Below are 21,560 nucleotides of genomic sequence, written 5' to 3' on the forward strand. Positions count from 1 at the left end.
TTTGTCCCACTTGGGGGTTTGGTCGAAACGTTAAACTTTCAGCCACATTAATAACTATAGAACAGGGTATAAATATCAACGATTACGTTGGAAATGTATGGCATTCGTGTTAACTAGCATTTCCGTATACATAACGCTCGAATAAGAATCCATCATAAAAAAATTGCATACACAAACTGGGTATTGATCGCTGTTCTGGAATAAATATCGTTAATACAACAAAAATAGACTCGCTCTATGTAACAATTGTTTTTGTATCTCCTTTACAAAATATTACAAGGTAACGTACAAGTAAAATTGGTTAAAAAAAATAACAAAAAGCACCACACACTGAGCAAGAGCAAAAGTGATAGAAAGCAAGAAAAGAAAAGGGGAAATTGAAGGAGAACTAAATTCAGAAACCACAATCGCCTGCTCAGCTAGCTAAATGGCTAGGAGAGTTGTTGAACATGGTGTGCCACATAAATGCCCGGGAAAGCACCATCTCAAGCTCCTGGTGAGTCCAGTTCTCTGTTGGAAGGTGTTGAAGAAACATTACCAATTCTTGGAAATCAAGTTTCTGGAGTTTGTCTGACCACTAAAGGGAACAAGTAAAAAGAAAATTCAGTTTCTACTAAATTAATCATTGCCAAAAGCAAGAATGTCTAAATAATGTAAGCAACTATACATAAATTCAGCAGGAAACAAAGAAATGCATAAAAGATTGTGTGTTTAGCAGTGGCAGACTGGTAGTAGACAAGCAGGAAATACAGGTAGTATCCAGGAATGCTAGAATTGCATCCTTTGTAAAGCAATTTTAATGCACATTGGACATAAGCTAACCAATTTTAATTCACAGAAGGAAATATCTACAAAAGGCATTTGTTTAACTAAAGTGGTAGAATGTGGTGCAAAAGCAAAAGACAAGTGTATGTTATGGCAAAGAAAAATGCAAATCATGCCTAGCTTTATCTTACCATGCCAGAAGAATCAAGGAAATATCCGTTAACAAATTGACCAATAAAGACTATTCACAATCAGCACAGCTACAAGATGAATCAAATTCAAATAGATTATGTGAAAATGCCAAGAAAAGCTAGCTCACCGTTAGAAGGAAGCTGGCAAATATATATACTAGGAAGTCTGGTAAGGCATCTCCTTCAGCTAAATATGTGTCCCAAAGGCGTGTGATGAGATGGAATGGTATCTAATTACATAATCAGACATCATTAGTAAAAAAGCACAAAATCATCCCATATTTATCCCAGACCAATGTTTTCATTCTGTCATGTTATCAATTATATGTATGTTCTTGAGAAAATTTTCCCACTTATAGTTATAAGAATATCCTTGCAAACCTCACGGATGAGAAGACAGTTGAACCAGCGGAAAGCAAACTGAAGAAATTCAAGTCCCTGATCCTCGATGTGCCGCGAAACAGGCTCTGGTGCAGCTCAAAAGTTTCACTACATCAGATTACATTTGAATACATACAAATAACTATATATATAGCAACAAAAATAAGGAGAAGGTTTGGTAATTCATTCTATGAATTCCTTATAAATGAGATGATGATCAAATTTTGACACTTCCATGTAAAGGCAAATAGTAGGGAATGTCTGGTTGAATTTTTCAAGACATGGTGATACCCAAACAGATTATACTCTTCTATGTGGGAAAAAAATCCAAAATAAGCACACAGAATTTTAACCACAGTCATAAGTTATTTTACAAACACCCACTGGCCACCATAAAACATACTCATTTACACGTCAGGTTAAAGAATTTCAATAGGAAGAATTTAAGGCAGAAATTGAAGATGCTTTACAAACTATACAATGTGAACCACGTGAAGTTTTCAAAAGCTTTTTTACATTGCTATCTATACACCTATTTCTATTGCTGAGGGTAGAATGGTAATGTTACATGTTCTCAGCTTCTGTGGTTCACATTCTTCTCTTTGTTCTAATTGAAGGTGCAAAATATGCGAGTATTTTTACCATAAGAAGTCAAAAATAATTATTAATATGTTGACACAAACAGGGTAGAAGATTCATGTGAAACATGAAATATTCAACACACAAATAATATTGCTAAAATTTAGAATCAATGACACTTTCAAAATAGAAAATGAAACTTAAGAATAGAAATGGTACCAAATCAATAAAAAATAGTGAGGCATTTAAATTTCATAAAATTATACAATGCTTGGAGGAAAACAAAAGGCCTTAGAAAAAGGTTACCATCAATCCTCCTGACCAATTCCTTCAACTTAAAAACAAGCCTCTGAATTCCAGGTTGAGCGAATGTGTAATGGTCTTGCATACCATCAAGCAACTTTGACAAGCACCAGTAGCAGTCAGCCTCTATATTAGAGATTATATCTGAAGATAAATCAGACATTGACCAATTATTGATATCCCCTTCAAAATATTCTGATAAGAAAACAACCAAAAATGGTGTAACAAGATCATTTATCCCCTGAACATATCCACTTGCAGGATGTCGAATGGCCCTGGTAAAAGATTGGGAATTGTGTTAGTGAAACAAAATAAAATAACAAATTAGTAAGCATTTGTAAGTCAATGACAAGGATTAAAGAGTTGCAGAGTTCTATCATGGATAAAGACTGAAGCCAGTACAATTCATGTCTGCATAATTGTTATATACACAGTATATACAGCAGCTTCTAAGCCGAGCTTATTCTCATCCAGCTGTCATTCTGTTATTGAGAGCTGTCAATTAGTTATACTGAATTGCTGATGATCAGCACTAGGATTTTGTTTTGTATAAAGACTAGTCACCTCTGTATTACCATTGAGATTTAATAACATCAAAAATCATTTTCAGTTTTCAATTCTCCCTATTTTTCTCTCTGCTCTCTCTCTCTCTACAATCCTATATTTTTTCACACTTTCTGTTCATAATTAATAGTTCAAATCACTCTGAGAGCAATGGACATAAAATGGGAAAGCTAGACCACAATGGTCTATTGTGATTCTGGCACCTTTTCTTTTTTTTCCTAAGTCATGGCTCAAAAATGCTGCTAAGAAGAAAGCAAAAGCATATAGTAAGACTAGATCAACTATTTCAAACATCTCCTGAATGCATAGTAAATATGCATCAGAAGGTAACCAACCATCTTGCTGATTTCTAGAAGGGTTGTGTGATCATGCCCCTCCCAAGGCCCCTCCTGAGTATCATGTAGTATCATAAAACAGTTACCAGTTTACCTAAAGGAGATGTAGCAACTTGGAAACACATTAATACCCAACTTTTTTCAGACTAGATTTAGCACAGTGCCCAAAAAGCAAGTATACGTCACACCTTATAAAACTGGTATGTACTCAAATGGTTGTCATATCTGTAATGGATACAGATCCAGTACCGTATTTGTTGGGTACATATTGGTGCATACCCAATACTTAGGAAGTCACATTGCATGACTTTCGTAGCCAAGCTAAGAGTCATCTTTCAACTTAAAAAAAAAAACTATAACAAAGAACACTTGACTAAGAATTATATCTGGCCAACAAATGGATAACAACAATATCTAACCATGCATAAAGAATACGTTCCAATGATTTCTGAACTTGCTGCTGCTGGAAGAATGGAACATCGGGAACAGTTCTTGGACAATCAACACCAATCTAACAAATATACAATGACAACAGTAAAAAACAAGGACAATATTTTCATGAATAATTAAGATAGGAATATATTAAACCTGGGAATACCTGACGAAGCATGTTGACCTCGTCATCTGAACGTTCTGTATCAGGAATATCATAATACTGAGAAATACAGTCAAGATACTCAAGGCGTTTCCTTCTTAGAACTCCCTCCCTTCTATCTGAATTAGGTGGTGCATATCCCTGTTGTCAGTATATCTTTAAATTTCCAGGAAGACAAAATGCTACCCATAAAAACACATGTAACTGTGGGTCAATAATGTTGACCCCTTACTCAAATAATTCTCTATAGTATAAATCACTTCAATTTTCTGTTCTAAAATCTTCTGTATCGTCTCATGGCAAAACATTTATGTAACAGCATCTTGATTTATTGTGAAAGAATATTCCCAAGGCTCACCCTCCATGAACAAAAGTTTAATATAAGGCATCGTCAAAATAAAATAAGAATCCACAAAGTCCTGCAAATTTCTTATACGTACTACAAATCTCCTTATCAATGCCCTACATCGGAGGCATGAGCTAGAGCAAGAGAAATAGATAAAGGTCATAGAGCTTACCAACAGAAGTCTCCACACTTTAGGACGCATATTGTCTGGAACACCACTCCAAGCTAATTCCCGCAACTTGTCTACAATATAGATTTCAAGGAGGAAATGCTTTATTGCGGTAGATAACCCTAAATTTCCAAAAGGCTTAATGTCTTAAAAAAAAGGAAAAGATCAAATTCAAGTTATGTGTGATATCATGGGCATGGTTCAATTTCTGTTGCAATTTATTTTTGAACCTTACTGTCAAAATTATCTATCAGGAAAAGGCAACCACATTGTGGGTATGTTCATATGAACACACAGCTAATAATTCCACAAATGAATGCAGCAAAGTAGGAGTTACAAGGAAGAAGCCAATGAAGGACACAAAAACAAATAGAAATATAGAAAGTTAAAATACCTAATATAACCACAGTCCCTGAAAGCACCTTAGTGAACTTCATAACTCTTGCAGAATCTGTAGCTCTAGCACCCATCGTAGACTTACGGAATTCTTCAGGCGGGCTCCCTCCAAGGGAGGTCGACACTTTTAGCTTACTGGCATTGGCAATACTAATTGGTTTGCTTGTACTCTGAAATTCCTCCTGCATCAAGAGTAGAAGTCCCACTTGATGAACTGATCCCCACCACTCATGTCAGTCTTATAAAGACACATACTATGAAATGATATAGTTATGAACAATACTAATATCACCTCTACTGCCCCAGATGTGTGATCACTTGTGCCAGCATCATTGTGAGAAAAGCTCCTTTTGTAATTTGGTGAGGATACCTTCGAGTTTGAGTTATCCGGAGGGTCTACCCTACGGCTCAATAATATTTTACCGGGTATACTACGACCTTTGAGTAACCTTGATAGAGACAGAACATAGATTATATCACTAATATCGATCGTAAGGTTACATTTGGAAGAGCTCATATTATGACATAAACACTCGTGTAAGTGTTTAGGAGAGTTTATGAATATAGCTTGTGATATGTCTATAAATTGTTTTCAGCTTATTTCAAAAAGTTCTTCATGATAACTTAAGAAAACGGCTAACGACTTATATGAAAACAGCTTATTTCCTTTTCAATTATAGAAAAAACTGATAAATAAGTGCTTACATGATAAGCACTTATTCAATAAATGCTTAATTAAGTAATTTATCCAAACACACCCCAAGTTAAGCTAGTAAGCTATGTGCTTCCAGTTGTAGGCGAAACTAAATTTAAAGAGGAAATCAATAGTTAACAATATTGTACAATTAATCAATCTACTAAAGAAGAAGAAAATCAAAAACAGTCAGAAACTAATTACCGTAGTTATTAAATCAGTTAGAAAATAGAAAATGGAAAAAATTGACCTCGACGAAGCAATAATAACCCTCGATCTGAAAAGAGAAAAAAGAGAAGAATTGGGGGTTACCCTTGAACATTTCTGAGGGTCTGATTGAATCTGGAGTCGAGGGTAGTAGCTATGTTGCGCACATCTTCTTGGCGCTTGTTCATGCTTACAGTGATCGTTCGTTGTTTGTTTCAGCTACTGCTCTTTGCTTACGGAAGATAGTCAAATTGCTGAAACTAACACTCATTCATCCATCATCATTCAGCCTCTAATCTATTACCGCCAAAATAACATTCTCTGTTCCACTAATCATGCTTAATTATGGAAGAAACCCACGTCGCTAAGCTTTGTATTTCTTTAATTCCTCCTAATCGCGTTGTATAATTTGATAATTCTTTTCCGACAGCACCTTTTCGCGCATTCGTTTCACGGAATACTGAATACATTTTTTATTTTATTGAATGAAATATATAAAAAAAAAAACGAGAGAAGTAACACACCGTAAAAATAATAAAAATGTAAATAGTTGTGAATATTATTTTTAAAAGGTGAAGTTTATTAAATATTTAATTTTAGAAAATTAAAAAGACAAAATATGTATATTTAATATCTTAAGAAATCAAAATATCTTTTATTTTACTTTGAGTCCCTCGCAAATATTTTAAAGACACTACCAAATATTTAATTTAGCGCAATTATGTCTGAAATTGAATGTGAGATTTGTTTTTTTATTGACAAAATGTTAATTTTGTTAGAAAAGTTAGATGGGGATTTAAACTTGTGATTTCTCCTTCTTTTCTTGTTTGCTTTCAACAAAGCATACTTGATTAATAAAAAAGGATATATGCTAACTTGAAATGAAAATTAAGGATGCAAATGTATTTGTAATTTTCTGGACGTGGGGAAAAAATGGTTTCATCATTTATTAGACATTTATTTATATATTATTACATTGTGGTTATAAACAGTTAAACTTTTTAACTTAAATTCGTTCTACGTAAAAATGTTTATGATAGTTGTGATGCAATCGAGTTCAAGGAGACTTTTTAAAAGATTTAAGTTTAAGAAAATTAGACTCGATGATCTATACATTTTAAGATAAGTTCAAGTTATATATTTTGGATTTTCTCAACTAATCTATTGTCATATATGCTTTTAAAAAATATAATTTTTAAATAAGTATATGCTAATAATACACATTTTTTACGTAACAAATAATGAAAAAAATATTTATATTCATATTATATATATATATATATAACTTGTCCAACATCTATATTTATCTATTATGTATCAATTATTGATACACTCGGTTTACTCTCTTGTCATTTTTTATCTTCTAAAGATCAATTTGAATTTAAAGAATTAACCTATCAAAATTAGAGACCAACTCAGCTTGACTTGTTGACACAATATATTGATTTTTTTTATCCATAAATGCTAGTTGTTACTTGTTGATGTGTTATGTTAGTGGAAAATTCGAATCCAAAAACCTCCTTATCACTCAAACCTTTATATGTCCCTTCTTCAATCACTAGTTCATCTTATAACTCATATAATAGCTCAATCATGAAATAAAAAAAGTATACAATTACAGTTTAAATATATCTTACAATATTTATTTTAAGACAAACTAACATAAACACGTCAACAAGTAACAATTTAAAGATAAAAAATGACAAGAGATATATTCCACTCGTCCCAAATTTTGTTGATTCCTAAAAGTCAATTTGGATTTAAAGAATTAACCTATCAAAATTTTTTAAAAAATGATAAGGATATATATCAACTTGTCTCAACTCGTCTCATAAACACCCATAATTTTATCTTTAATTATATATAATTATGTTTAGTAACAATTTAATGGAGAACAAAATTTCAATGAAAATAATTATGTTTTGCATGAGTTGATTTCCAATGATATAAATGTAGGATTTCAATGTTTAAGTTAGTATTTGTGTGAAGAAATTGGGAGTGAAAAAAGATAAAGAGTATACTTTTATATAAGTTATAGTGATGTTTCTTGCATGACAAGACATGATAAACATCTCTAGGGTGAATGTCAATATTTTCAAGACCAAAGACTTCCCTGTCTATGGTGGTGGCCATAGTGGCATGAAAAAAATGAGATCTATATATTAGATCTCATGTTTATCATGTCTCATTCTTATTATAACCATTATCACAAACATCAATATCATTATTATTACTACTGTCAATGTCAACGTCAATGTTATTATGAGAAACATCATCATTAATATTGTTGTTATTGTCATCATTATCATCACCAGCAAACAAAAAGAGTCTTAACTAATTTTAATAGAATAAGAACTTTTAAAATAACTTTATTTTGAAACTAATAATTAGATAGAAAACTAAATCTAAATTTTAAAAAATTAAAATATGGTCGTTGTTTTTAAAATTTTTGAAACTTAACTAAAAATCATCCTAAATTTAGGCTAAACTTTAATTATTATTTTTTAAATATGTTCGATCCAATTTTTTTTAAAAAAAAGAAGATAAAGACTTAAAATATTAAAAATACTATTTTGGCATAAAAAATTATGTGAATTTTAAAATATTTTATAGGAATATAATGATTTTTAAGACTTTTTTAAAAGACTTGTGGTTAGAATTTTGTAATTTGCATTTTAATGAATTTATTTTTTGAGATAAATATGTATGTTCAAGATCCAATCCATCATGTTATCAATTTTAGTAAAGAATTTATTTTATTATCATATTTATTATTTTATTAAATTGTTAATTTGAAGTCTTTGATTAAAATTAGAGACTTGTTATCATGATAGAAATTATGATAATGAAAAACAAGATCTTTATTATTTTAATCTAAATTATTCTTGATCATATGATTATTGTGAATATGACATCAATAATTCAAATAAATCAATATAGATATAATGATATTTATTGGATAAGGATTAATAGATCTTATTTATTAAATTACATATATAGATGTTATATATGTGTATATGTCATCACTGAACTAACTTAATTAAGAATTTCTAATAGTTAATATTACCATATGTCAATAGGAAGTTCTAAAAAATATATAATAGTTTCTTTTGACTTGAGATTATCATAGTAATTAACAAATTATTTGTTATATTTGAAGTTCGGATACCTAATGTCTTAAGACACTAATTGAATGAATATTGAATATGATTAAATACTTGTAGAAATAATGATTAATCAAGAAGGAGTATATCAACTCTAGGTAATGAGCTTGAGCTCTATGATAAAATTAAGACCTTCGCAAAAACAATTGAATGAAAGAAGAAAACAATTTCTTAAGTCATTCATTAATACAATGTGTTAACTTATTAGAGTTTGACAATAATATTATACTCTAAAGTTAATCTTGAGTTATAAATGATGAAGGAAAATATTAAGTTATTATTTCTTGAAGGTAAAAAATATTACTTCATGCTATTTGCACGTTAAGGCGTGTTGTTAGACTACCCAGTATCACCGGTTTAGTATTGAACCTACAGGATTACACAAACGAGTATTCCAATCTTTATAAAAGAAAATAATTTGTTTGATAATTAAATTAGAGAGTTTAATTTAATCAAATAAATATTTGAGTGGAATGTTATTATATTTTTGCTAGCACCAATAATATAATTAATATAAAAAATGAGTATTATTTTATAAATCTGGAAGTTGTCCATAAAACAAGAATAATATTCTATTGCTACCTATCAATATTAGATCATGTGATTAATTAGTGTAATTAATCATGTGATTAATTGTGAATTATCTTTGTCTTATACTAGGAAGCTTCTTAAAATAAAATATATGAAATAATTTTTATTTTTATAAAGATAAAGAGATATGAAATTATTTAAAATAAATATTATTCTTTTTTTCTTTGAAAAAAATGTTTAAATCCACATCTCTTTAACATTATAAATAGAAACATCTACATGAGACAAAGTGCACTAGACAAAAACTAAAAAAGTTAAAGCCTTGTTTTAGATCTAGAAAGTAATAGAGGATTTACTTTTTAGAGTTGCACTTATCAAAGAAATGATAGCAAAGATTGATCGATCTCAGTGTAGATACACACGTAGAGTATTTACACAATTCATACATCCTGGTACACACATCCATTTTTTTCTATGTATTATTGTTGTATATTTTTAAATGCAAAATAGATCATAATTTTTTGCTGCAAGTGTTGAGAATACTTCTATGTAACTATAATTTATAACATATGAATTCACAAGATTTGAAAAAAAAAACTTTATAGATTTACAAGTTTAAAGGACTCCATGATTTTTTATATAACATTCAAAATTACTAAGAGTCAATGAAAAGCTAATTGATTCTAACCTCATGCTATATAGCGTTTCTCTACTCTACTCTTTGCACTAGTATTTTCTCATTCCTGCACTTTGGGTTTGAATAATAGGTTCAAAATTGTGGTATTCATCAACCGATAATGTTTAAGATGAAATTTCGTCTAGTATTCTAATTGAAAATTCATCATAATGACATATTAACCCAAAGGGTTGGCACAGTGGCATATTGTCCCGTTGCGTTCACATGTAAAAATGATTTATTTAATAGAAGAATTCATGTTCAATTCCCACCAAGTGTAATATTTCATTGGCTAAAAAAAAGTTATAAATGTCTACACTGTCTTCAACGAAGAGAAAAACAATTATATATGATGGGAGGAATAAATGCTTAACATAGCCGACAAGAAAAGAAAGAAATAAAATATGGGAAAGTCTAAGTGTTTGGGTGTAATATTGTTGGAATACAAGTGTGAGTTGAAATTTCACATCGAGTATAAGTGAAAAAGTTGAGCATCATATAAGATGAGAAGAAGACTCATAAATGAGCCTTAAAATTTTGAGTTAAAGTGTTGTGTTAAGTTCCCTTATATGGTTGTTCATGACTCATTGGTGTAAATCTTCAGATTTACTCCCTTCGAATTCCCAACAAATATTTTATATTTTCTATTAAAAAATTTCATGAAATTCATCAAAATCCATCATAAAAATAATTCATCAAAATTCGCATACTTTTAAATATCACAAGATTTTTTATAAGTCATAAAAAATCTTAATTGACTCCTTAAAAATTCTAATTATCTTAATTGAATACCAGAAAATTTATTCTTATTATTTAAAATTCTTTAAAAATCCGAATTGAATACAGCCATAAGTTTAATATTAGAGGGAAAAAGCATAAACAAGCATGGTGGATTGTCTAGTTAGCAATAATCTCTGGAGTATTTGATCTCACCGTAATGACATTCTCTTAAATAAAGCTGTGGATTGAGAACTTTAAGTTCAGATCTTGGGATTGGATTAAAAATGCTATGAAAGGATTTGATGCCTCGTGGTATGTGTGGATCATGGATCCAGCACAATGTTTGCAATTGCTGTCATTATTTCTGGTGTGGTGTTTCACCTTGGCCACGAGTTTTGTAAACTTGGGGTTCTTTATGTTTGTTGGTGGCTAATGGTTTTTGTATTAACATATGTTGTGGGGGATGAGTGTTGTACGTGAGCTTAATGGCTTTCGGGAATGCTCTTGTGCTGTAACAGTTTTTATCTGGGTATCCTTGAAAAATAATTTTTAGTGGAACCGATTTTGTTCATTTTTAGCAATAGAAAAAAAAATTATACATTAAAATTTGCATGGAAAAAAAGTAAAGATAAATATTGCGGGAAAATATAAGGGTGGGTTTGGTTTACATTTTCATTTTCTGTTTTTATTTTCTGAAAATGATTTTCATTTTAAAAAGATTAAAATTCTGAAAACATATTTGGTTTGACGTATTGTTTTTGCTTTCAAGACATGAAAACACTGTGTTTTCAAAATGAAATATATTTTTAGATTTGATTAAAATTATATTATTTGTCAACCACGTTTTACTCACAATGAGGTCTATGGTTTCAATGAAAATATTGAAAATGAGATCTTATTGTTTCTAGTTTTTGATTTTTAGAAAATATTTTTACTGAAAATAAAAACAGAAATCCAACTAAACGTATTTTCATTACCATTTTTTATTTATAATGAAAATAAAAATAAAGAACCGCCAAATCAAGATTTTTTTGTGTGTTTTTAATCAGGTGTTTTAATTTTGTCAATTTATATTATTTTATTGTTGATCAAAATAATATGAGTTAGGTAGTTCATAGACCAAGCTAAATAATTAAAAAATAGGCTAAATTACTAAAGTTTCAGGCCACGGCCCAGGGATGGAACAAGGAAAAAATGTCATTAAAAATTATTACATGATAAGTAAAATTAATAATAACTAACTTCTACTTTTGATGCATAAAAAAAAGGAAGAAAGAGAATTGTTGACCCTATCAACCAAATGAATTAAAATTTTCAATTTTTTTCTTCTAAAAGAACGAAGACTTCATTTAATTCTTATACTTTAACAATATTATTGCAAATATTTTTTCAAACAGACTTGTCAAATGCTTGGGAGTGTTAACATCAAATAAGGGGGGCAAATTTTATTTTTCAACCCAGAAGCTAAGCAGTTTTTAGGGTTTTGGGGAGATGGATTGTGTTTCCCTTTCTAGACTGGTGAATCCTATTTGTTTTTTTGGTTTTACATACTTTCTAATATTGACCTTTTGATTACGTGGGTTTTTTTTGCTCATCAGAATTTGATAATTCTAATTTTATTAATTTTATGTAAAAAATAATGTTTTCAATAAATAAGGATGGATAAAATTAATTGAATTCACCCTTAATCTTTTTTTTGAGAGGGAATACTTCCCTAAGTTATTTTATCATTGTTTTTTTTTTACGAAAACATATTTACACCACAACCAATTAAAACTTGAATATATAATAATAATAAGTTATTATTATCATTATTACCAACTAATTAATTTTAAAGAATGTAATACAAGTTAAGTTATATTTTATAATTATTGTGCTTAATTTCTTTTATTGAACTTAAAATACTTTTGTCATTTGTCATATTATTTTTTTTATAGACTACTTTTCATTCAAATGTTTAATATAAGACAATACTTAATCATATACTCAAAACACAAATTGGATATCACTAAACAGTTGAATAGAGATCAGTGTTCACGTTGACTAATAATATTAGTATTTAAATTTATATTCATGTTTATTTTTAATTTTATTATTTCAATGTGTAACCATTGTACAAAACCCCATGAAGTTGCCGCCATTACCGTTCTGAAACTGGAAGCCGATAAACCCTAAACCCCACCAAACACTACACTGGCGAGAGACTTCATTGAGGGAACCTCTTTCGATGGCTGTCAACGACGCCGATCAATCCAATAAGGCTCATAGAACTCGTCAATCTGGTGCCAAAACCAACAAGAAGAAGACTAAGAAGAAGCAGAAGCTGAATCCCGATGACGTCGGAGGTGAGGATCCGAAGAAGCAAAACCCTAAGGCATTCGCCTTTTCTTCCTCCAACAAAGCCAAGCGCTTGCAATCACGCGCCGTCGAGAAAGAGCAGCGCCGCCTCCACGTTCCCGTCATCGACCGCTCCTACGGCGAGCCTGCTCCCTACGTCGTCGTCGTGCAGGGCCCTCCTCAGGTGCATATTATTCTATTCTCTTTTCTTTCTCTTGAATTCAACTCAACACAACGCAATTAGTTGCTAATCTTGCTCTGATTTCAGGTTGGGAAGTCACTGTTGATAAAGTCTTTGGTTAAGCATTACACGAAGCATAATTTGCCTGATGTGAGAGGTCCAATTACCATCGTATCAGGTTTGTGATTGTTTTTTCTATACCCATGCTTTTATTTGTTTATCAATGCATGTGTGTATTTCAGTATTTCTCTGGACTTGGTTAACGGTGATTTTTGTGTATCACATATGTCAGGGAAGCAAAGGCGGGTGCAGTTTGTGGAATGTCCGAATGATATCAATGGCATGATAGATGCCGCGAAGTTTGCCGATCTAGCACTTCTTCTTATCGATGGAAGTTATGGTTTCGAAATGGTGAGTTAGTTTTGAATGATGACAGGTTTGTGAATGTGTTTGTACTCATGTCGGGGTGCTACTGTGTGATTTTCTTGAAGTTGGTTCGGCATTAGTTTTTATAAAATAAGGATGCTATTTTTTGAGATTTTACTTCACTTGCAGGAAACCTTTGAGTTCCTTAACATATTGCAAGTTCATGGGTTCCCGAAGGTCATGGGGGTTCTCACCCATCTTGATAAATTCAAGGATGCGAAAAAGTTGAGGAAAACAAAACAGCGACTCAAACACCGGTTTTGGACTGAAATATATGATGGTGCTAAACTATTTTACTTATCGGGCCTTATTCATGGAAAGTAAGTTGTTACTATGTACCTGTTTTGTTGTTATACATTTTCTTCTTTGATATGTCCATGTCAATGCTTAATAGTGTTTGCTAAGCCTTGTTACTACTCTTACTTTACAGTACTGACTTCCCTTAATTGAACAGGTATGTCAAGCGTGAAGTTCACAATCTTGCTCGATTTATTTCAGTCATGAAGTTTCATCCTTTATCTTGGCGAACTTCCCACTCTTATGTTATGGTAGATCGTTTTGAAGACATCACTCCTCCTGAAAAAGTGCACGCAAATAATAAATGTGACAGAAAAGTCACTCTTTATGGTTATCTTAGAGGCTGTAATTTGAAAATGGGCAATAAGGTGTGTTCAACAGTTCTACTATATTATTGCCTTTAGCTGAAACTAAATTCATTAGAATCTGAAGCTTTTCGGAAGAATGCACCTGGGATATTTCTCAATTGATACTTAAGATGGTTCAGAACAATAATTTTTTGATTATATTAATATTCCTCAGTTTATTGTTAGCTCAAAGTTCACATTGTTTTGTCCTGATTTAACTTAAACAAATTCATGCTTTATTTGTTGATTCTATTGCAGTATAATGTTTGTTAACAACCAATTAGTGGAAAGTGGAGAAATTACGATCTCAATGTGATCTTAAATCTTATTATTTGTTTCTCTAATTTTCTTCATAATAATTTTGCTTAAATTTAATTTCAAAACGTCAATGCATTTACTTGATACATGTTTATCAACCACTAATTTGCTATTTATTCTCTATTTATGCACTCTAGCAACCATTTCCCCCTGAAATATCCAAGTACTCTTTCCTTCTTCGTAAGGGATTTCAATGTATATATTACATTAAAAGAGTTCAGTTATGGCATAGTTTCATGGTTTTAGCTTTGTTACTTGCTAGAAATGTTCAATTCATTTAGACTATCTGCATAGAGCAATAGTGATCCGATGGCACTTGGAAGTATTATGTTTATGTGTTCCCAAATATTGGTATTCTAATCAGTTCTTCGGAATTTGGAAATCAGGTGCACATAGCAGGAGTGGGTGATTATAGTTTAGCTGGTATTACTGCTTTACCTGATCCTTGTCCTCTTCCATCTGCTGCAAAAAAGAAAGGACTGCGTGATAAGGAAAAATTATTTTATGCTCCCATGTCTGGGCTTGGGGATCTTCTATATGACAAAGATGCTGTATACATAAATATTAATGACCACCTTGTTCAATTCTCAAAAGTTGATGATGAAAACTCTGCTATGACGGGCAAAGGTCAGTAGATAGTTTCCTGTTCTTCATGCATTTTATTTTTATCCTTGTTCGCTAAATCATATTGTGGTCATACGGTGGAAGAATAGAATATATTTCATGCATTTATCTTTGTGAAATTATATTATGATCATTTGGTGGCACCGTGGCAGATCTTTACAGAAAATTTCAAGGTATTGTCATGGAACTTTTATCATGAAACCATATTATGTTCATATGGTGCCAGTTATCTATAGTACTCTTTTTTTACCTGTATCATTTTAATATAATTACCGGTAACAATAGTGTACTTGTTTGTTTTGCTTTTCCAATTTCTTCCCACTTCCAATTTTTTATTTTTACTAAAATTTTGTCTCATACATACACTTTGGACAGGAAAAGGCAGCGATGTAGGGGAGGATTTGGTGAAATCACTACAGAATATCAAATACTCAATCAATGAAAAACTAGAGAACAGCTTTATCAATATTTTTGGTCAAAAGGCAAATGTGTCATCGGGAGCTCTAGGTGATGCACATGGCACAAACAAGAATGTTGAACAGAATGACAAAACAGAAGCTTTGGATAAATATCAGCCTGGGACTGGTGAAGATAATAACAAAACGGATTTGGATGTTTCAGAATCATCTGATCGGGATGAAGATGATGCCACTGACAGCGAAGCCTCTGGTTCTGATGAAGACGAAGATGCACCAAATAGTAATGCTAGGAATGGAGTCCACTTGCAAGAACATATTGATTTTCAAGATGGAAGATGGAGGAGAAGAGCAATATTTGGAAATGATGTTGATCAAAATGATCTGATGGTGAGCTTTAAGCAATTTGTGTTTGTTTTTGAGTCACGCCTCACTTATACCCACAGGAAAGAAACTAGATTGTGTTAAGGCCATTCCCTCAGTTATTATTTCTTCTTCCAGGAATCTGTGTACATAGGCTCAAGCTAAAAATTTTATTGAATTACTGATTGTGCAGTTAATAAAATTATTTTTCTTTTGTTTGTGATATGTGTATCAGTTTGCATTGATTAATGCTCTACTGGGTTACTCATAATTTCAGACTGACTTCATTGATAGGATTCAGAAGGGGATGAGGATGGTGCTACCAGTAATGATGATGTAGAATCTTCAGAAGAAGAGGAGGAAGATGGCAATGATAATGATGACACAAATGGTGCAGTTTTCCTCCTATCTTTGTTAAGATTTATATCTTGTCTGTTTTTATCTGGCTGTATAAATTTGTTTTATTCATGCTCTCATCTCAGTACTAGGTTTTGGTAAATCCTTGTAAATTAATCAATGTTCTTATCCCTTGTTAATTGCTACAAGTCAGTTGTTACTGGAGGGTTTATATTTTTTCTGACATTTCTTTCTTGATTTTCCTCATAGAAGATGACACGGGTAACGTTTCCAAGTGGAAAGAGTCTTTGGCAGAAAGAACTCTCTCACGGAAAACTCCTAGTTTGATGCAACTTGTGTACGGGGAATCTACTATTAATTCCACCACTATAAACAGAGAGAATGATAATAGTGGAGATGAGGAAAGTGATGATGACTTTTTTAAGCCCATAGAAGAAGTGAAAAAGGTTGGTCCTTTACTACCTTGCAGTTGCAGGACTTGGCAATGCTTCTTGCATGTCAATGACAATTAAAAAAAGCACTATTTGAAATGTACATGTTGTATATTTAAAAATCCTCATTTAAATTTAGTGAGCTCTCAGATTATGTTCTTATTTGCTTCATAAACTAAGGAACTGTGTTTGCTTTTGTCTTTAAAATATATAGCTAAACATGAGAGATGGATTGAATGATGATGGGATGTTCAACACTGAGGATTGTGCGAAGTGTACACAATTTGTGGTTCAGAGATGGGATGAGAATGATAATGAGGAGATTCGCAACCGATTTGTGTCTGGCAATGTGGCAAAGGCTGCACTTAGAAATGCTTTACCGGCAGCTAATACTGAAGAGGACAATGATGACGTCTATGCTGACTTTGAAGATTTGGAAACAGGAGAAAAGCATGAGAATCATCGGACAGATGCTGCTTTTGCTGCAACAACTCACAAGGGAGATGATTTAGAAGCTGAGGAGCGGAGGCTCAAGAAACTTGCTCTTCGTGCTAAATTTGACTCTCAATATCCTTTTATCTCTCTTTGTATACCTTATTTAATATGGACTGTTACTTCCAATAACCCCACCCCCCTCTTCTGTAAAAAAACTAGTTTTTCTTGGAATAAAGGAGAATGCCACATTTATTGCTTTAAGGTTCTGACTTTGGTAGAATCATGGCTTTAAATAACACACATAACTTCTGTCTTATCCAAAGGTTAACACCCACTCTAACATGCAAAAAAAAAAAAAAAATCCTCCATAGGACTAGGCCTATGTTTGGTTTTAAGTTACAGAAGTACTTTTGCAATTCCAATAGAAAATTGTGTGTTCCAATGCATGAATTTGACAAGGAACGATTTGTTGCTTTGGAAGTAAAAGTACTTTTGAGCTCTCCCAACTTTAATCCAAACATGCACTAGAAAGTATAGCAATATAGCAACATTTTTTTTGTTGTTTTCTAATGCTGTCTTGCACTTGTTACCTGGGTCCTAGCGGTGGAGCTTCTTTCGGTTGAGTTTTTCTCGTCCTTTCACTTTCATCACTGCCAATGCTTGATGTTTTTCTCCATAATTGAGGTCCAAGCTAACTCAGTGATGGATGGACTACATACAAAACTTCATCAAGGCCCTGTCTCCTAACTTGAGTAATAATAAGGATCTTATGGCTCAGCCATTGATGTGATAACAGTATGGAATATGAAGCTTCTACTTTTTGTTTGATCCTGATTCATTATATTAAAAGAAAATTGTTGGGCATTATGACACTATTTTGTTACCTTAATTGTGATTCACATTTGATGATGACTCTGGGTCACAAGAGGAAGATACGGGTAATGAAAATGAAGTCAAGTTCCATCGTGGTCAAGCTAATGAAAGTAGCTATTTTGACAAGGTAAATTGCTTACATTAGGTCTCAACTACCATGTTATATGGTGGATACTGACTCTTGGTTTTTGCCAGTTGAAAGAGGAGATTGAACTCCAGAAACAAATGAATATAGCCGAACTCAATGATCTTGATGAGGCTACTCGATTGGAGATAGAAGGCTTCCAAACAGGAACATATCTAAGATTGGAGATTCGTGATGTTCCTTGTGAGATGGTTGAATACTTTGATCCCTACCATCCAATATTGGTTGGAGGGATTGGTATAGGGGAGGAAAATGTTGGATACATGCAGGTCAGTGGAATTTTTAAAGCATAATTCCTTATAAAGTTTAAATCAAATCCACAGGTGTTATAAACATCTTTAAGTCAATATTGGATGCCAAAAATGTCTACGATTGGGTGGTGATATTATAAGGGAAATATATGTTCATTCAAAGCAAAATTGGTTGGAATTTCTACTTGGCCTGATTGTTTAATGCAATAATCTCAAGGACAAGAGACGTGTTACCATCACAAAACTTGGTAGAGCATCAAAGTGAGTATATCCTGTATTTAGGTTTGGAATAGTGCTTATAGCTGCATGCCAGGATGGTCTGCATAGGAGTTCCTGTTGATGCTGAAGAGACAAAACATTTTCTCTGTTTTGTGAATGGTAACATGGACCACCTATATGTAAGGAAAGGAACGCAATGAGCTGTTTGTGTAGAAGATGAAAACTTGACTTCAAAAACATGTTAATTAGCAGTCCTGAGTTCAATTTTTCAAGTTGATTGAAAATTGAAACTTTCTTGTCTTTCTTTTTTCTCTTTGCTTCCAGGCCAGGTTAAAGCGGCACAGGTGGCACAAGAAAGTTTTGAAGACTAGAGACCCAATTATTGTATCTGTTGGATGGAGGCGTTACCAAACGACCCCAATTTATGCCATTGAGGATAGTAATGGAAGGCATCGTATGCTAAAATATACTCCAGAGCACATGCATTGCCTTGCTATGTTTTGGGGCCCTCTTGCTCCTCCCAACACCGGGGTTGTAGCCATTCAGAATTTATCAAACAATCAGGTTAAGCAGTATATTCCTTTTTGTTGTTAAATGCCCTTCCTTTAATTCATCTCAAACTATGGGAGGTTTGTTTTTGTAGGTTTTTCTGTTATAATTTTGCTTAGTGCCTGAGAGGATGTATTCTGTTTATCAGGCAACATTTAGGATTACTGCAACTGCAGTTGTACTTGAGTTTAATCATGCAGCAAGGATAGTGAAGAAAATCAAATTGGTTGGTTATCCATGCAAGATATTCAAGAAGACAGCACTTATCAAGGATATGTTTACTTCAGATCTTGAAGTAGCTCGGTTTGAAGGTGCAGCTATTCGGACAGTCAGTGGGATCAGGGGGCAGGTCAAGAAGGTCTGTTAATGGTCAAATTGAGACAATGACATATATTATACTGATGATTTGTTTTGGTAGTTTCAGTTGGATATGTATAATTTAATTTGCCATCTATTTTGTGCTAAGTTATTTTCTTTAATCTGGCAGGCTGCAAAAGAAGAGATAGGTAATCAAGCGAAAAGGAAGGGAGGGCAAACCAAAGAAGGAATTGCTAGGTGTACTTTTGAAGACAAAATTCTGATGAGTGACATTGTTTTCCTGCGTGCATGGACTCAAGTTGAAGTTCCTCAGTTTTATAATCCATTGACAACAGCATTGCAGCCTCGTGACATGACCTGGAAAGGAATGAGAACTGTCGCAGAATTGAGAAGAGAACACAATCTTCCTATTCCTGTAAATAAAGATTCACTTTACAAGGTATGTTCTAGTTTGATACCAGTGGATCATTTCGCTTCCTGATGCACTTTGATACATTTCTCCTCCGTTATGGTTGTGTCTACTTATTTTCCTTTTCTTTTGGCAGAAAATTGAAAGAAAACCTAGAAAGTTCAATCCATTGGTGATTCCCAAGTCTCTACAAGCGAGTCTACCCTTTGCATCAAAACCGAAGGATATATCCAAGCGTAATAAGCCGTTACTTGAAGAGAGAAGGGGAAGGGGTGTTGTCATGGAACCTCGAGAGCGCAAAGTTCATGCTCTTGTTCAACACCTTCAGTTAATAAATAGTGAGAAGGTAAGTATGTTAGCTGATAGTTTGTTTGCTTGACTTTTGTTATTTGAATTTCTATTCTGGATTTCTTAGCAGACTGTGAAATTGGCTTGGGATTATACTCCTTTGCTAAAAAGTATTTCTGTTCCATTTTAAATTTGAGAATGACTCAACTTCAAACACAGTAAATCTGCCTTTTATTTCACTCAAATTCTAAGAAAGCTTGCATTAACCATTAGCCAATGACTTTGTAGCTTAATGGCTGCCGTCCTCTGGAAATACTTGATCCTGGGTTCTATTGCTAACCCAGCAGTTACAGTGCATTTATTAATATGTTTCTCCATCACATAGGTCTTTGGTTGGACCTTCCTTTTAACTAAATAATATAGTAGTCATGATTAATCTGTAAATTTGAAAACTCAATTACAACTCTTGATGGTTTATTTCTTTTCCTTTTCTTGCCTCAAGATATTGATGGTCAATCGTCAATGTCTTAATAACTAACCATTCTATAGACTTTCCTGTTGAGAAATTTATTTCAAGTTGACTAACGTGTAATTTCTTTCTATTGAAGCACTAACATTGTCACTGTGCATGTCTTTTGACATACTCTATTTTCTGAGCCTCTTGCAGGTCAAAAAGAGAAAGCTTAAGGAAGAGAATAAGAGGAAAGCACTTGAGGCAGAGAGAACCAAAGAAGAGCAGTTGTTGAGAAAGCGCCAGAGAGAAGAGAGACGAGACAAATACCGGAAGGAAGACAAGCAGAATAAGAAGATTCGGAGAGCAGAGGTTTGAGTTTACGACTTGAAATTGTCCAGGTAAATTAATTTTGAGGACAAAAAGAGAAATTACGGATTCAGCATCGTGTAGATTGTTTTTTGAAATGGTGCTACAGATTTGTGAAATTACGGGCAACATTGATAGATAAAAATGCTCGGGGATGGAAATTAGTGAGATGAGATTTAAGCGGGCTTCGGCTTCGGCTTCTAAATCATGTTACTTGTTATTACTACAAATTTATAGGTCAGTTAATAGATAATTTTTTTTTTCGTGTTGTTACTAGTTAGCTTCGTAACTCGTCTTGAATATCAATTTTGATCGAGGAGTTGACCCTTCAACCGTGCTTGTGTAAAAATATTATTTCAAATTCCATGGAAAATTAATTTCTATTGTTTTATGATCTGTGCTGATTTAGTGTTAGAAGCTTTTACCTTGTTATCTTCCTTTCCATTGAATTATCTTAAGCTTACGGTATGTTTAGAAGGGAGGTTTTAGAAAGAAACACAGGGCAGTTTTTTTATTTTTAAATTAAAAAGTAAACATTAT

General features: G+C 32.6%; 2 protein-coding genes across 5 annotated transcripts; one reads left to right on the top strand and one right to left on the bottom strand.

Moving 5' to 3' along the window:
* Nucleotides 1-131: 131 nt before the first annotated feature.
* Nucleotides 132-5,978, bottom strand: LOC114379811 (TBC1 domain family member 22B-like). Of its 3 annotated transcripts, none has more exons than XR_003659614.1 (10): nt 5,631-5,978; nt 4,917-5,073; nt 4,623-4,806; nt 4,232-4,302; nt 3,717-3,854; nt 3,538-3,629; nt 2,223-2,494; nt 1,338-1,445; nt 1,085-1,186; nt 132-577 (listed from the first exon to the last, which is right to left on the bottom strand). XR_003659614.1 is itself a non-coding variant. In XM_028338544.1 (10 exons), the coding sequence occupies exons 1-10, from the start codon at nt 5,711-5,713 to the stop codon at nt 416-418; spliced, it is 1,347 nt and encodes a 448-aa protein (XP_028194345.1). In that variant the 5' UTR covers nt 5,714-5,978; the 3' UTR covers nt 132-415. The 3 variants fall into 3 exon arrangements, 2 of the variants coding, with proteins under 2 accessions (XP_028194345.1, XP_028194346.1); XM_028338544.1 differs by having other exon boundaries at nt 1,338-1,423; XM_028338545.1 differs by lacking the exon at nt 5,631-5,978 and having other exon boundaries at nt 1,338-1,423; nt 4,623-4,838; nt 4,917-5,042.
* A 6,743-nt stretch (nt 5,979-12,721) lies between these two features.
* Nucleotides 12,722-21,416, top strand: LOC114380092 (ribosome biogenesis protein BMS1 homolog). 2 transcript variants are annotated; one of them, XM_028339019.1, is made up of 17 exons: nt 12,722-13,137; nt 13,222-13,312; nt 13,427-13,545; nt 13,690-13,880; nt 14,015-14,225; nt 14,909-15,149; nt 15,522-15,952; nt 16,220-16,316; nt 16,532-16,728; nt 16,928-17,280; nt 18,049-18,148; nt 18,217-18,435; nt 18,961-19,200; nt 19,334-19,543; nt 19,673-19,942; nt 20,049-20,258; nt 20,868-21,416. In XM_028339019.1, the coding sequence occupies exons 1-17, from the start codon at nt 12,844-12,846 to the stop codon at nt 21,027-21,029; spliced, it is 3,636 nt and encodes a 1,211-aa protein (XP_028194820.1). In that variant the 5' UTR covers nt 12,722-12,843; the 3' UTR covers nt 21,030-21,416. The 2 variants fall into 2 exon arrangements, with proteins under 2 accessions (XP_028194820.1, XP_028194821.1); XM_028339020.1 differs by having other exon boundaries at nt 16,535-16,728.
* The last annotated feature ends 144 nt before the right edge of the window (nt 21,417-21,560 follow it).

The sequence above is a fragment of the Glycine soja genome, chromosome 12, assembly GCF_004193775.1.
Source record: "Glycine soja cultivar W05 chromosome 12, ASM419377v2, whole genome shotgun sequence".
Lineage (NCBI taxonomy): Eukaryota > Viridiplantae > Streptophyta > Magnoliopsida > Fabales > Fabaceae > Glycine > Glycine soja.

Excerpts from the sequence above, each read along its gene's own strand:
- LOC114379811 (XM_028338544.1), bottom strand. The coding sequence starts at position 5,713 with ATGAACAAGCGCCAAGAAGATGTGCGCAACATAGCTACTACCCTCGAC. Across the intron at positions 1,424-2,222 it reads ATTGGTCAGGAGGATTGATG|AGCCTGTTTCGCGGCACATC; the intron begins GTAACCTTTTTC and ends GAGCTGCACCAG. Across the intron at positions 1,187-1,337 it reads ACTGTCTTCTCATCCGTGAG|ATACCATTCCATCTCATCAC; the intron begins GTTTGCAAGGAT and ends TTATGTAATTAG.
- LOC114380092 (XM_028339019.1), top strand. The coding sequence starts at position 12,844 with ATGGCTGTCAACGACGCCGATCAATCCAATAAGGCTCATAGAACTCGT. Across the intron at positions 18,436-18,960 it reads AAAATGTTGGATACATGCAG|GCCAGGTTAAAGCGGCACAG; the intron begins GTCAGTGGAATT and ends CTTTGCTTCCAG. Across the intron at positions 20,259-20,867 it reads AGTTAATAAATAGTGAGAAG|GTCAAAAAGAGAAAGCTTAA; the intron begins GTAAGTATGTTA and ends AGCCTCTTGCAG.